The sequence below is a fragment of the Clinocottus analis genome, unplaced genomic scaffold (assembly GCF_023055335.1).
Source record: "Clinocottus analis isolate CAN_PGR_092001 unplaced genomic scaffold, fCliAna1.0.p SCAF_1, whole genome shotgun sequence".
Taxonomy (NCBI): Eukaryota; Metazoa; Chordata; class Actinopteri; order Perciformes; family Cottidae; genus Clinocottus; species Clinocottus analis.
The window spans coordinates 6917773-6930000 of NW_027175820.1; the positions used below are offsets into that span (position 1 = coordinate 6917773).

At 43.2% G+C, this 12228-nt stretch overlaps 1 protein-coding gene across 1 annotated transcript in view; it reads left to right on the plus strand.

The window, feature by feature from the left end:
• The first annotated feature begins 42 nt into the window (after positions 1 to 42).
• LOC137786608 (E3 ubiquitin-protein ligase MARCHF3-like) overlaps positions 43 to 12228 on the plus strand; it is a 21569-nt gene continuing 9383 nt past the window's right edge. Inside the window, exons 1-2 of the mRNA XM_068578603.1 lie at positions 43 to 227; positions 1834 to 2029. Of these exons, the coding sequence (XP_068434704.1) occupies positions 43 to 227; positions 1834 to 2029 (381 nt within the window). The remainder of the gene's footprint in view (positions 228 to 1833; positions 2030 to 12228) is intronic.

Genomic DNA, 12228 nt, shown 5'->3' on the forward strand with positions numbered 1-12228 from the left:
CTCACATTTGTGTTTGTCTGCTAACAGATGTGACATGAGTGAATGGCCCCTCAGATAGCAGACATGACAAAAGAGGAACTCCCTGCCCCGCTGGTGTCCAGCCCTGTGGGGGAGTTCAAGTTGATGCCTGAGCACGGGTTGGAGGAGGGACTCAACGGCTGCAACCAAGAAGTTACACGCTATCCCATTGACCCGCAAAGTGAGGAACGTGCAGCAATCACTGACAGGTAAGAGTTGTATCTCTTCTGTCGAGCTGTTGGATAATAACATTTAAAAAGAAAAGAAATTATCCTTTATTAATCCCCTTAGGGAAATTCTTCCCTGCATTTGACCCATCCTTGGTTAAGGAGCAGTGGGCTGCCTATGATTTGCCCTGAGAGGAGCAGGTACGGGTTGAATGTCTTGTTCAGAGACACTGCCACATGTGAACTATCGTGATTGAGGATGGAACCGGGTACCATGTGGTAACCGGACGACTGCTCATCTCATGAGCTACAGTCAATTTTTTAATGCATCCCTATCGAACATATTTATGTAGCAATCACAGTGATTAGTCGACTACCTCTTTGCAGGACTAAGCCATGCTCCTGGTTAAAGGTGGAGAGGCTGCTTCCCGGGAGCAGAGCTGTATAAAAATAGCCAATATTCCTGAAATAGTCTTGTTTACTATCTGTCTTGTTTAGTCTTGTAGGTCATACAGAAGCATCATTGAAAATTGACAGTGTTTATCTTGTTTGCATTTAAACATGTCACTGCACTGCCCAAGCAAAACTTTTTCACGAGTTGGGATGGAATATGCGTTGGGTTTTGATTCTGCTCCAATGTTAGAAACGACTTGGAAGAGCTGCTCTTTCATGTTTATTCCCTGCCAAAAAAATGAAAAGAAAAGCTAATTTATATAAAAGCCTGATGATTTCATATATAAATTATATAGAGATAGTAGTAGATTATCTCAGCAGCATGATTGTGGTCTCCATGAATTGTAAATCAACATATTTACAAACGTGGTCCAAACTTGTAACAAGAGGGACCCCACACACAAACATGTCAAAAGCCAAATAAGTTAATTTATTTAATTTGAAAAATAAGAGGGGTGGTGCAAATCAAATGTTACAGCACATTTTATGAATACGACAGAAATTATTCATATAATGAGTAGTAGGCATAGACCGCAATCCAGGTAACCATGATCCATGTCAGCAGAAGGGGGTAGAGGAACGAGCATCAGCAGGGTCATGGCAGGAAGCAGGACTTGCCCCAGACACAGTCATGATCCATGGAAACTTGAGGCGAGAAAGTACAGAGGCTCCCGAGAAGAAGTAGAGTAATTAGTAACGTGCATGGAAGAGACATGAATTCATCCAGGAGAGAGAGAACAGGAGAGAGGAATTCAGTGTAAGAAGTCCACCACTGTGCAGCCCTATATATATTATATATATGGCCATGTCTGCATTCTTAGGGAATGTCTTAGTATTGTTCTTTTGTTTTGTTGAAACGGTTTGTATTCCCACATGAAGAAAGTGTCTGAGTGATGGATGTATTATCTGATCGTGGAGGAATTATATTGAAAGGACGGTGCTCAGTGCATGCTCCACCAGGGTCTCTTTGGTTATTTCACACAATTTTGAATCAATTGGAATTGAATTCAGTGAGGGTAGATACACATCTTTCTACTATATGTGCCCCCTATTAGAGTCTTATCAAAATCAAATTGGAGGCCTTGAGTCAGTGACATTGAAACACAGAAGGCTTCTTATAGAGCTACCATCACATCATTCTTCAGGGAAATGTTTACAGAAGAGAACCTGTCTCTTCGTGTGCCCGTCTGTGCAGGGAGGAGCTGTTTTGTAGGATCTGCCATGAAGGCAGAGCCTCAGGTGAGCTGCTGTCCCCCTGCCAGTGCTGTGGTAGCCTGGCCATGGTACACCTGGGCTGCCTGGAGCACTGGCTTACCGCCTCCAACAGCAGCCACTGTGAACTCTGCCGCCACCAGTTTGAACTGGAGCGCCTGCCAAGGCCACTTTCTGAGGTAGGCCCTTTTCTAACCACGCAGCTCATTAACACTCAAAGGGTTGTATTTATCATATTTAGATATCGGTGTATGCCGTCTTTGAGCTTTTTCCTCCGCCCATGTACAATGAGCAATGTATCAAATACCACCCGTGATGGAAAAAAAAGGTTCGACACAGCTGGAATGATGTCAGATTAACTGTTAATTTTTTTTTCTTGAGTTGTAGTTATTTAAGATGATCAAACGTTCCGCCCGTTATTGTTAGCACATGGAAAAGAGCAGATATCGCATTCTTTGATGACATTTCACCTTGATATTACTTTTCATTATTTATTTTATATATTTTTGTGTTGTTTTCAATTACTATGACTGTAACATCCATCCATCCATCCATCCATTTTCCGCCGCTTATCCGGGGTTGGGTCGCGGTGGCAGCACACCCAGCAGACCGACCCAGGCTTCCCTCTCACCTGCAACATTTTCCAACTCATTCTCATTCCGAGGCGTTCCCAGGCCAGCCGGGAGATATAATCCCTCCAGCATGTCCTGGGTCTTCCCCGGGGCCTCTGACTGTAACAGCTGTTCTTAAATTATATTTTTAAAAAGACATATATATATATATATATATGAGTGGCAGTCCGTGGTGTTGGCCATCAGGCCAGCTGTGATTGCAGCAACAAAAAAAAAAGTGTCACAGACCGACGCGTACAGTCCGCTCCGCCACACGGCTCCACCACAAGCATATAGGAGGAGGGGATTAACGGACCTGTGAGGCGCGCGTCACACGCCCCTCACTTTTATTGCGCAACAGGGTTTCAGATCCCTCTAACGCAGGGGTCACCAACCTTTTTGGAACCGAGAGCTACTTTGAGGTACAAAATAATCCGAAGGGCTACTTGTTTGATAGAAACTTCCTGAACAACAAAGTTGCACAGATCAGCTTTTAATTATACTATATGTGAACTGTCTGATCACATATCAATGTTATTCCTCACAATAATTATTAACAATTTCCACAACAATGATGGTAGAAAAAACATGTTTTTATCACATTGTTAGAAAAATGTAAATAAAGTGTTATCCATGCAAAAAATAACTAATGAGAGACGCAACAGCAGAAAGACCTCACGGAGATCTCGTGGAGATCGGCTTTTGGTAAAATGCCAAGAATTGGCAAGTCGCGCATGCGCAGAGCAGTCTGTTAACGGTGTACGGTGAACATTTAAAATCATCATTTCCTCCTGCGCCCAGAGACTCTTGATATAGTCAGAAATGTTGTTTATGGAGCTCCAGGCTGCAGCCTGTTTGTCTTGACCCGCATGTACTTGAACTATTATGCATTAGGCTTTAAAACTGTTAGCGGTTAGCTTAAAACAGTGTTAGTTTAAAATAGTGTTAGCTTAGAATAGTGTTAGCTTAAAGCAGCAAATCCCATTGAAAAGCACGCAACATATTTTTCGCCCCTCTCTCTCTCTGTCCACTGTGTGCGCTGTGTGTGTGTGCGTGTGCTCACCTGTGTGCGCGCCGTGTCCATGTGTGTGTTCTGTGTGCGCCCGTGTTGGGGCGGAACTCCGCTGCTTGCATACAGAGAAGAGTTTTAACACGACCATGGTCGGGTGATAACTTTTTTTTAATTTAAAAAAAAATTTTTTAGACCACGTCTCGCGGGCGACTCACGTGGTCCCTGCGGGGGCCAGGTGCCCACGGGCACCTTGTTTGCTACCTCTGCTCTAAAGCCTAGTTTATGCTTCTGCGTCACGTCGATGCCGTACCTACGCCGTCGACGTGACGCCGTCGACGTGACGCTACAGTTGAGCATTCGAAGTTCTGCGTTCAGGAACCGTGTTGCTCTGCAACTCACAGCCATGCTGCCAGGGGCAACAGGCGAAAGCGCAGGCGACAGAGAAGACGTTTGCGGAGGCTGTCTGTACGACCACAAAAAAAAAAAGAAGAAACTGCCGGAAATTGTTGTGCTTAAAGCCTAGTTTATGGTTCTGCGTCAAGTTGTCGCCGTCCCTACGCCGAAGTTCTGCCGGAAATTATGTTCTGAGCGGACCAAGCACAGCTCTTGCGGTTCGGATCAACGCGACGCGTAGTTAGGATTTTTGGGAGGTGCATGTCAAGCTACAGCGTAGGGGTTTGCGTCGACTGTGTAGCTATGGCGTAGGTACGCCGTCGACATGACGCAGAAGCATAAACTAGGCTTTAGACTTGCGCGTGCGTTAAGCCTTCAACGCACGCACGAGTCTAAATGCTAGGCCCTGAAGGCTTATAAACCTATATAATAAGGGGCCGATCACACCAGACGCGACTCTAAAAAACGCGTCGCTAGCAAAACCATTGATTTCCTATGGTACTTTCATGGCCTTTTATGTGTGCTTTTTAAACGCTGCACGTTTTTCTAGCGTTTTTTCAGAGCGTTTAAAAGTTAAAATATTCTCAACTTTTAAGCGTGCTGTGCGGAGTCGCGCAGCTCATCACCGTCACACTCGGCCCAGGCAGTCAATCGGATCAAGCAGGAGGCGGGATTTATTCCTTCCTGGTTTTGTGTGGTATGAACAGCGGGGAATTCAAAAGAAAATGGAAACCTCCGACAAGGCACTAATATTAGCGGTATTTAATTACGAAGAGCTTTACAATTCCAGATGAAAACACTACTCTAATGCTCAGAAAACACTCCAACTGACTCCTGCTCAGCCGAAAGTATAACTGAAAGCGCTCGTCATCGAGACAGAACTCGCGGATAGGTATTCACCGTACTCTCTTAAATTTATTTATTTTTTTTAAAAACGCCCGGCGAGTTTTTCTGAAAAACGCCCGGTGCGTTTTTGTCAAGGCGTTTTTTAAGCGGCTGCACTTTAAAATGTCGCGTCCTGTGTGATCGCCCCCTAAGTCAGTGGGACAAGCCCTGCTGCCATCACGTTGGAGGACGTGCTGCTGTCAGTTGGACCTGCTTGTACCCTAAAGCCACTTAGCCTGAGTCAGATTAGATGCCGTTTCCTCCGCTCGCTGCTCTGCAGTGCAGGAGGGCGTATTAGTGGCCGTGTCGTCTTCCTGCTGCATGTATGGTCACAGCCAGTAATCTGCTGATTAAGCACCATGCTCTCCACCAGGTGAAGCGGTGAACAGCATAAACCTCTGGCAATACTGAACAAATGCACTCACATGCACAGAAACAACATTTTACATTACTAATACAGCAAAAAGTGTCTGCTGTGAAGGTTGTTAAGCTCTTCTCTCTGACTGTGGTTACATGCATTTGAATTACTGGCTTAATCGGACTAAAATAGAATTATCCCTTTCATGTGAACACCTTTGTTCGAATAATTGTGGTCCGACTACGATCCGATTAAAACTCCTGGATAACTCGATCCGACTCAGTTGATAATTCGGACATCGCGGCATGTAAACGGTGAATTGGATTAGGAACTAGGGCTGTCAAAATTGATCAAAAATGACATTTGAATATTTGCTTTAAAAAAACACGTATATTCGAATATATTCAAATTTCTGGTTGCGCATTGCGCAATAGGCACGTAGACATAACTACCTGTATAGGTAATTTAATTAAGTTTAAAATATTTAACAACATATTACCTACACAAAAATAAGTAAATTAACTAATGGCCAAGACAGCAGACCTTGGCCTCTCGCTCACACACACGCACTCTTTCTCTTTCTCTTCACTCTTTTGGGCGACTGTGGCTCAGTGGTGAGCAGGGTCGTCTTACAATCCGAGGATCGGTAGTTCGATCCCCGGCTCTGCTAGCCCATGTCGATGTGTCCTTGAGCAAGACACTTAACCTTAAATTGCTCCCGTAGCTGCGCCTTCGGAGTATGAATGTGTATGAATGGTTTCTGATACTGATGTGGTACCTTGCATGGTTGCTCATCCCTTCAGTGTGTGAATGGGTGTGAATGGATGAACGATGTCTCGTAGTGTAAAAGTGCTTTGAGTGGTCGTAAGACTAGAAAAAAGCGCTATACAAGTACAGGTCCATTTCTCTCTCTCTCTCCCGCACCGTCGCGCTCTCTGCGCATGGCGGTTTAAATGAACGACAACAATAAACAAATGCTGATCAAGTGCTGATCAAGAATTTTGTGAAAGTAAACAACGAACAAACAGCGGACGGCGAAATATACGTGTCTGTTTCGCGGAAGTTTCACATTTTATTCTGTGTTCTCTTGGGTGCACATTCTGGAGATGTAGCTTCAAGTTGCTTGTCGTTGAACAGTAAGCTAACTCTAGCTTACATAGTGATCAGGCGTCCTCTTTTTCCCGGACATGTCCTCTTTTCGAAACCTAAAAAATGCGTTCGGCAGGGATTCCAAAAACGTCCAGGATTTTGCCTCGATGGATATTTGTGTTTCTCTGGGTCTTTCACAAACTAGTTTGTACGCTCTTACAAGTTTTGAAACGGTATCTTACATTCCACCTTCTTGCGCGAGCTCTAACTGTAGAGAGAGCTGTCATTGGTCGACCGATCTCAGGGTTGCTAAATGGAGGATCCTCCAAATACGACCATATTGAGCCTTTGGTACGATCCTTCTCCATTTCCAATCTGGCAACAATGAACACTTTGTCACCTCGTCGTGGCTGGGGCGGGGGTTGACAGATTCACGATAATTATCCCCCAAAATATATATTTTTTTACATTCAAATATGAATTTTCATATTCGAAATTTGGTTTTTAACAACTATTCAAATATATATTTGAATTTCAAATATTCGTTGACAGCCCTATTAGGAGCTGGACTATGCGTCTTTGCACACGCTCGAGATCCCGCCGCCCTCCTCTCTCCATCTCAGGGAGTGACCCGGAAGTCCAAAGAGACGATAAGTTGTCACTGCCGAGAGCCGGCCGGCAGAAACAAACAAACGTAAAAGTCGGGTTACAAGTCGATACTACCTTCGGTGGGTGTTCCCGCTAGCTCCCTGCTGTAGCCAGCTAGCGCTGCTGCTAGCGGAGTTCTTTCCATTATAAAGAGTGAAGAGGTCAAGCCACTATCACCTAGGCCTTAGCAGCAGCATGCCGGCTACCATCAGGCCTAGCCCAGACCACAGCAGTAGCTTGCCAGCAACCATCAGGCTACACCCAGGCACCAGCAGCAGCTTACCAGCCACCACTGGGTCGACCCCAAACCCCAGCAGCAGACGACGACAACTACTACAGCAGCAAACACCATCAGTGCCGGGTCTGCTAGCCGAGCAGCAATCATAGCAACTAGAGCAGCTAACACCATCAGTGCCGAGTCTGCTGGCCGAGCAGCAATCACAACAACTACAGCAGCTAACACCATCAGCGCCGGGTCTGCTAGCCGAGCAGCAACCACCATCAGCGCCGGGTCTGTTAGCGGTGGCTCGTCCTCAGCCCGGATCCACTGCAAGTCGGCCTACACAACTCACCTGTGGGAGCAGCCAACGCAGACCAACCCTGACAAAACCCAGGAATCCAGCTCTGAAGAAACTCAGGACAAGAATCTTCAGGACATTGAACCACGCCAAGTTAGTATGGGGCCCTTGTGCTAAACCTAGAGGGTTGTTATGTGGTCACTTGAACATCCGTAGCATAGTACCCAAACGTGAGCAAATTGAACATCTACTTGACAACTCAAATTTAGACATATTAGGTTTATCTGAAACTTGGCTCTCAAGCTCCTCACCTGAAGCAGCCATCCTTATACCTGGTTATAGTGTGTTTAGGCAGGGTAGGGCCAGGGGGAAGATTGGGGGGTTCCTACTATATGTTAAAGATACGATAAAATGTAGCCAACTTATATCCCCTAGTGAAGTTAACATTGAGTCTGTTGGCGTGAAAATCTCCCTATCTGCTGAAATGTGTTGTTTTTTAATATGTCTCTACCGCCCACCCTCTGCCAAAAAAGATTTCTATGACCAACTAAAAACACTCCTAAATCACCATGCAGACCGCACTGAAGCAATTGTAATGAGGGATTTTAATATCAATTGGGATGTGAAGCAAGACAGAAAAATCCTTAAACAAACCATGGATCATTTCAACCTATCCCAGCTGATTGAAAAACCCACCAGGTTAACTAACCACTCCAAAACTAGAATTGATTTGCTGTTTTTAAACAGACTTGAAATAATTGTAACCACTCATAACCTTCTAACAGGTCTGTCGGATCACAATGCAATTCTTTTCTCCAGAAAATTGACTAAGTCACGTTTCTCCAACTCCTTTTCAAAACCAGTTAATTCCACCCCGTGCTATGAAATCACACCAAAAAACCAGCAACATAACCTAGCGGTAGCCCTACACGAATACAACTGGGCAAAGTTACTCACATGTAGGAACCCTGAGAGTGGAGGTGATCTGTTTAACAGGTCAGTCAAAGAGATTATAGCCCCTTTCATCAGTAGAGGGAAAAATTAGGTGAAGAAGGGTAACTCTCTACCATGGGTCAATGAGGAATGTAGAGTGCTCATGTCTGTTAGAGATATACTGTTGAAACAGTCGCTGAAGACCGGCCTGGGTACCGACAGATTAAAATTTACTACGAGCAGAAATAGAGTTACTCAGACGTTACGTAAGGCTAAAGCCAATTTTTTTCCTGGAAATCATCGCAAATGCACAAGGTAACGGAAAACTTATCTGGCAAAACATTAACAAATTGGTTGGCCGTAAATGCAAACAGGTCAAGGAACTAGAGTTATCTATAAATAATCTCTAGTGAGGGATCCCATCACTCTGGCTACTAGTCTAAACCACTTTTTTTCTGGAGTCAGTGGACGAGATAGCCAAGCTCTTCTCCTCTCCTGAATGTAGCGAGAGCCTGGTCAACTCTGATAACTCTGTCCAACCTGTCTTTAAGATCACTGAAATAACTGACTCTGAGGTAGCCAAGCTAATTAGTGGTATGAGAAGCTCCAAAGCCAATGATGTCTTTGGATTTAACGCCAACTTTTTTAAAGAACATAAGGACTCCTTTGTCCAACCCGTAACTCATCTGGTTAACTTATCCCTCAAACATGCAGTGGTCCCCTCAGCCTGGAAGGTGGCAGTTGTCTGGTAAAAAATCTGACATGTCTAACTACAGACCAATTTGCGTCTTGCCAATAATATCTAAAATAGCAGAGAAATGGGTTGCCCAACTTCTTGTAGAGCATCTCAACAAAGACCACCCCCTGTTGCATCCTATCCAGTTTGTTTTTTGTGCCCACCACTCGACTGAGAAGGCCCTGTGTGTCCTCATTGAAAAGATCAAGGGTCTGTTGGATAAAAATGCTTGTGTTGGTGCTATCTTTTTAGATCTCAAAAGAGCCGAGGCTCTTAGGCTGGTTCAAATCATACTTATCCAACAGAAAACAATCAGTTACTGTAGATGGTGCTAGGTCTCCCTTTCTTGAATGTCCTGTAGGTGTTCCTCAAGGCTCGGTCCATAGGACCTTTAAAAGCCATGTCAAAAAGGTACCAACCTACATCAAATTCAACCCACTAAACTTCAGGCACATCAGAAACAGCTTGACAGCCAACGCAGCCAGGACATTCCTTCATTCCATGATCTTCGCTCATTTAGTGTACTGTCTGACCAGCTGGTCACTCACGTGCACAGCAACACTCAAACCCATAGAATCTCTGTATAAGAGAGCACTCAAAGTCTTTGACAAGAAACCGCTAACTCATCATCATTGCCACATCCTGAACAAGCATAAGTTTTTAAGTTTTAACAACCTGATCAGCCTTAAAGAAGCCAGCATTATTTATAAAGCCCTAAATGGTCTGGCACCTCCTCCACTAAACGAGTTCATTAAACAGAGACCTGTCTGCGGCCCTGAGGCCAGTCACCAGAGCTGCCGACAGAGGCAACAGTGTCATCCCGCACAGGCGCACCACCTGTGGTCAGACTGTTCTGCCTGTCAAAGGCGGCACCCTCTGGAACACCTTACCATCGTCTGTTAGGGAGTGCCCAACCTTTTTCACTTTTAAAAAGCACATGAAGGGATGGTTGTTGTCCAGACAAACTTGTGAACATCGATAGTTTTATAGTTTTGGTGCTGTCTTGGATGTGTGATGTTTTGATGAGTGATGTTGATGCTTCATGAGAAAGTGAGACCATGAATGTGTAAACTGATTGATGCCGTTGTGTAAAATGTATCTGTGTGCAGTGTGAGGTGTCTTCCCTACACTGTGATGATTGTCTCTTGTTTCTTTTATATGTATGTGTGGTGTATGTATGTATGTGTATGTATATGTGTGTATGTATGTATGTGTATATATATATATATATATATATATATATATATATATATATATATATATATGTGTGTGGGTGTGTATGTATGTGTGTATGTATGTATATGTGTATATGTATATATATATATATATATATGTGTATATATAAATATATATACATATATATATATATGTGTGTGTGTGTGTGTGTACATGTATGTATGTATATATGTGTGTATGTATGTGTGTATGTATATAGGTATGTATGTGTGTATGTGTGTCTGTGTACACACTTTAGGACACTCAGCCTGTACATTCTGGCAGGGGAACAGGCAATGGAAATCATCCTTGCGGCTGGAATTGGGTGCATTTACATTTTAATTTTAAGTGTTCATTAATGTAGATTGTCCCTCTTGAGCAAATAAACTTGAATTGAATTGAAAAGTTGTAATGAAAACAGTGCCACCTATCGTATCGGGTATGACATGCTTTCGGCCAATGATTTGATTTATCCACTGCCATGTATATTAGGATAATAGCAGTTGCCCCGAGAGATATCATAGTCCTATAGACTAAAGCAAAATTTGAATTGATACCATCATGGAAACGCACTGTCTGAGTCCATCTAATTAGCAGGCCCACCAACCCTGTCTCCTACACATTACGTTCCCCCAGAACTAAAACATATTTTCAGTTACGATGACTAGAAACGTATTTCCTCCCTGATTACGTCGGTGTTTAATCAACGTATTTGTAATACGTTAATCACAGACGTATTTGTAATACGTCAAACACCGACGTAATCAGGGAGAAAATATGTTTCTAGTCAACGTAATTAAAAATATGTTTTAGTTCTGAGGGAACGTAATTTGTAGGAGACAGGATTGGGCCCACACATGGTGTAGGTGTGTGCATGTAGTCCTGTTGGCTTCTGTGCACCAGTTTGTGCACCAGTTTGGATCGGCTTACTTCGACCCATCGTCAACTGGAGCACAAGTCTAATTAGGTGAAATATTTTTTTGTGTATTTAAGATTGGTCATCAAATAAAACTGTACTCACACTTGTAATAGCCAACTGTAATTGTTGGACTCGTGCTGTCAGTATTTCTATCATCTTGGTTATGGACCGGTTTGATATTACTACGTAATTATATCATGATATATAATCATGTTTCATCTTTTTTTTGCTTGCGAAGTGATCACAAAAGGGACTTTTGCTTGCGCAAAAGCAACTTTTGTTCACGGAGTGATTGCGAGAGGGACTTTTGCTCGCGTGAGAGCAACTTTTGCTCGTGCAAGCGGGGATTTTGCTTGCAGAGTGATGTTAAATCGTTCGTCAAACTCATTTGCGCTTTCTGTTTATGACATTAATTTGCCTTCATGGTTAATCAGAGGCCTGAATGAGTAGAGGAACAGATGAAGTGCGTCTCAACTGCGTCGCATCACCAGTGCAAGGATCAATCCACGTACAGGACGTCAGGGGTCTGCAGTGATGTCATCAACCCACTCGACCTGTCTTGAAACACGGACCAAGAAGTCTAATGCATAACAAATCACTTTTTTGGGGTTTTTAGAAGCACTTGAGTTTGGATTTGATGTGGATTAGAGGTCTTGAAACATGGACCAAGAAGTCTAATGCATAGCAAATCACTTTTTGGTTTTTTTTTAGAAGTACTTGAGTTTGGATTTGATGTGGATTAGAGGGTCTCTGAAACACTGTGGCGGTTAAATGTATATACGATAGTGATTACAGTAATATGAAGTAATAAAGCATTTCTCTACGAGGTATTTTATCTTCTATCTATCTATATGTATATCTTAATACTATTTATTACTAGATTTTGTCACATGCCGAAACTAAGACCCTCAAATATACAAATGAATTCGAATCTTACATCTTTGCATTCAAAATAATAAAAATTCTTCTAAAATGTTTATTTTTGTAATACAATTTTAAACACCAACACCATCGAAATATTAATTTCAATATGCCAACTGCCCACTGATGCATTAAGTATA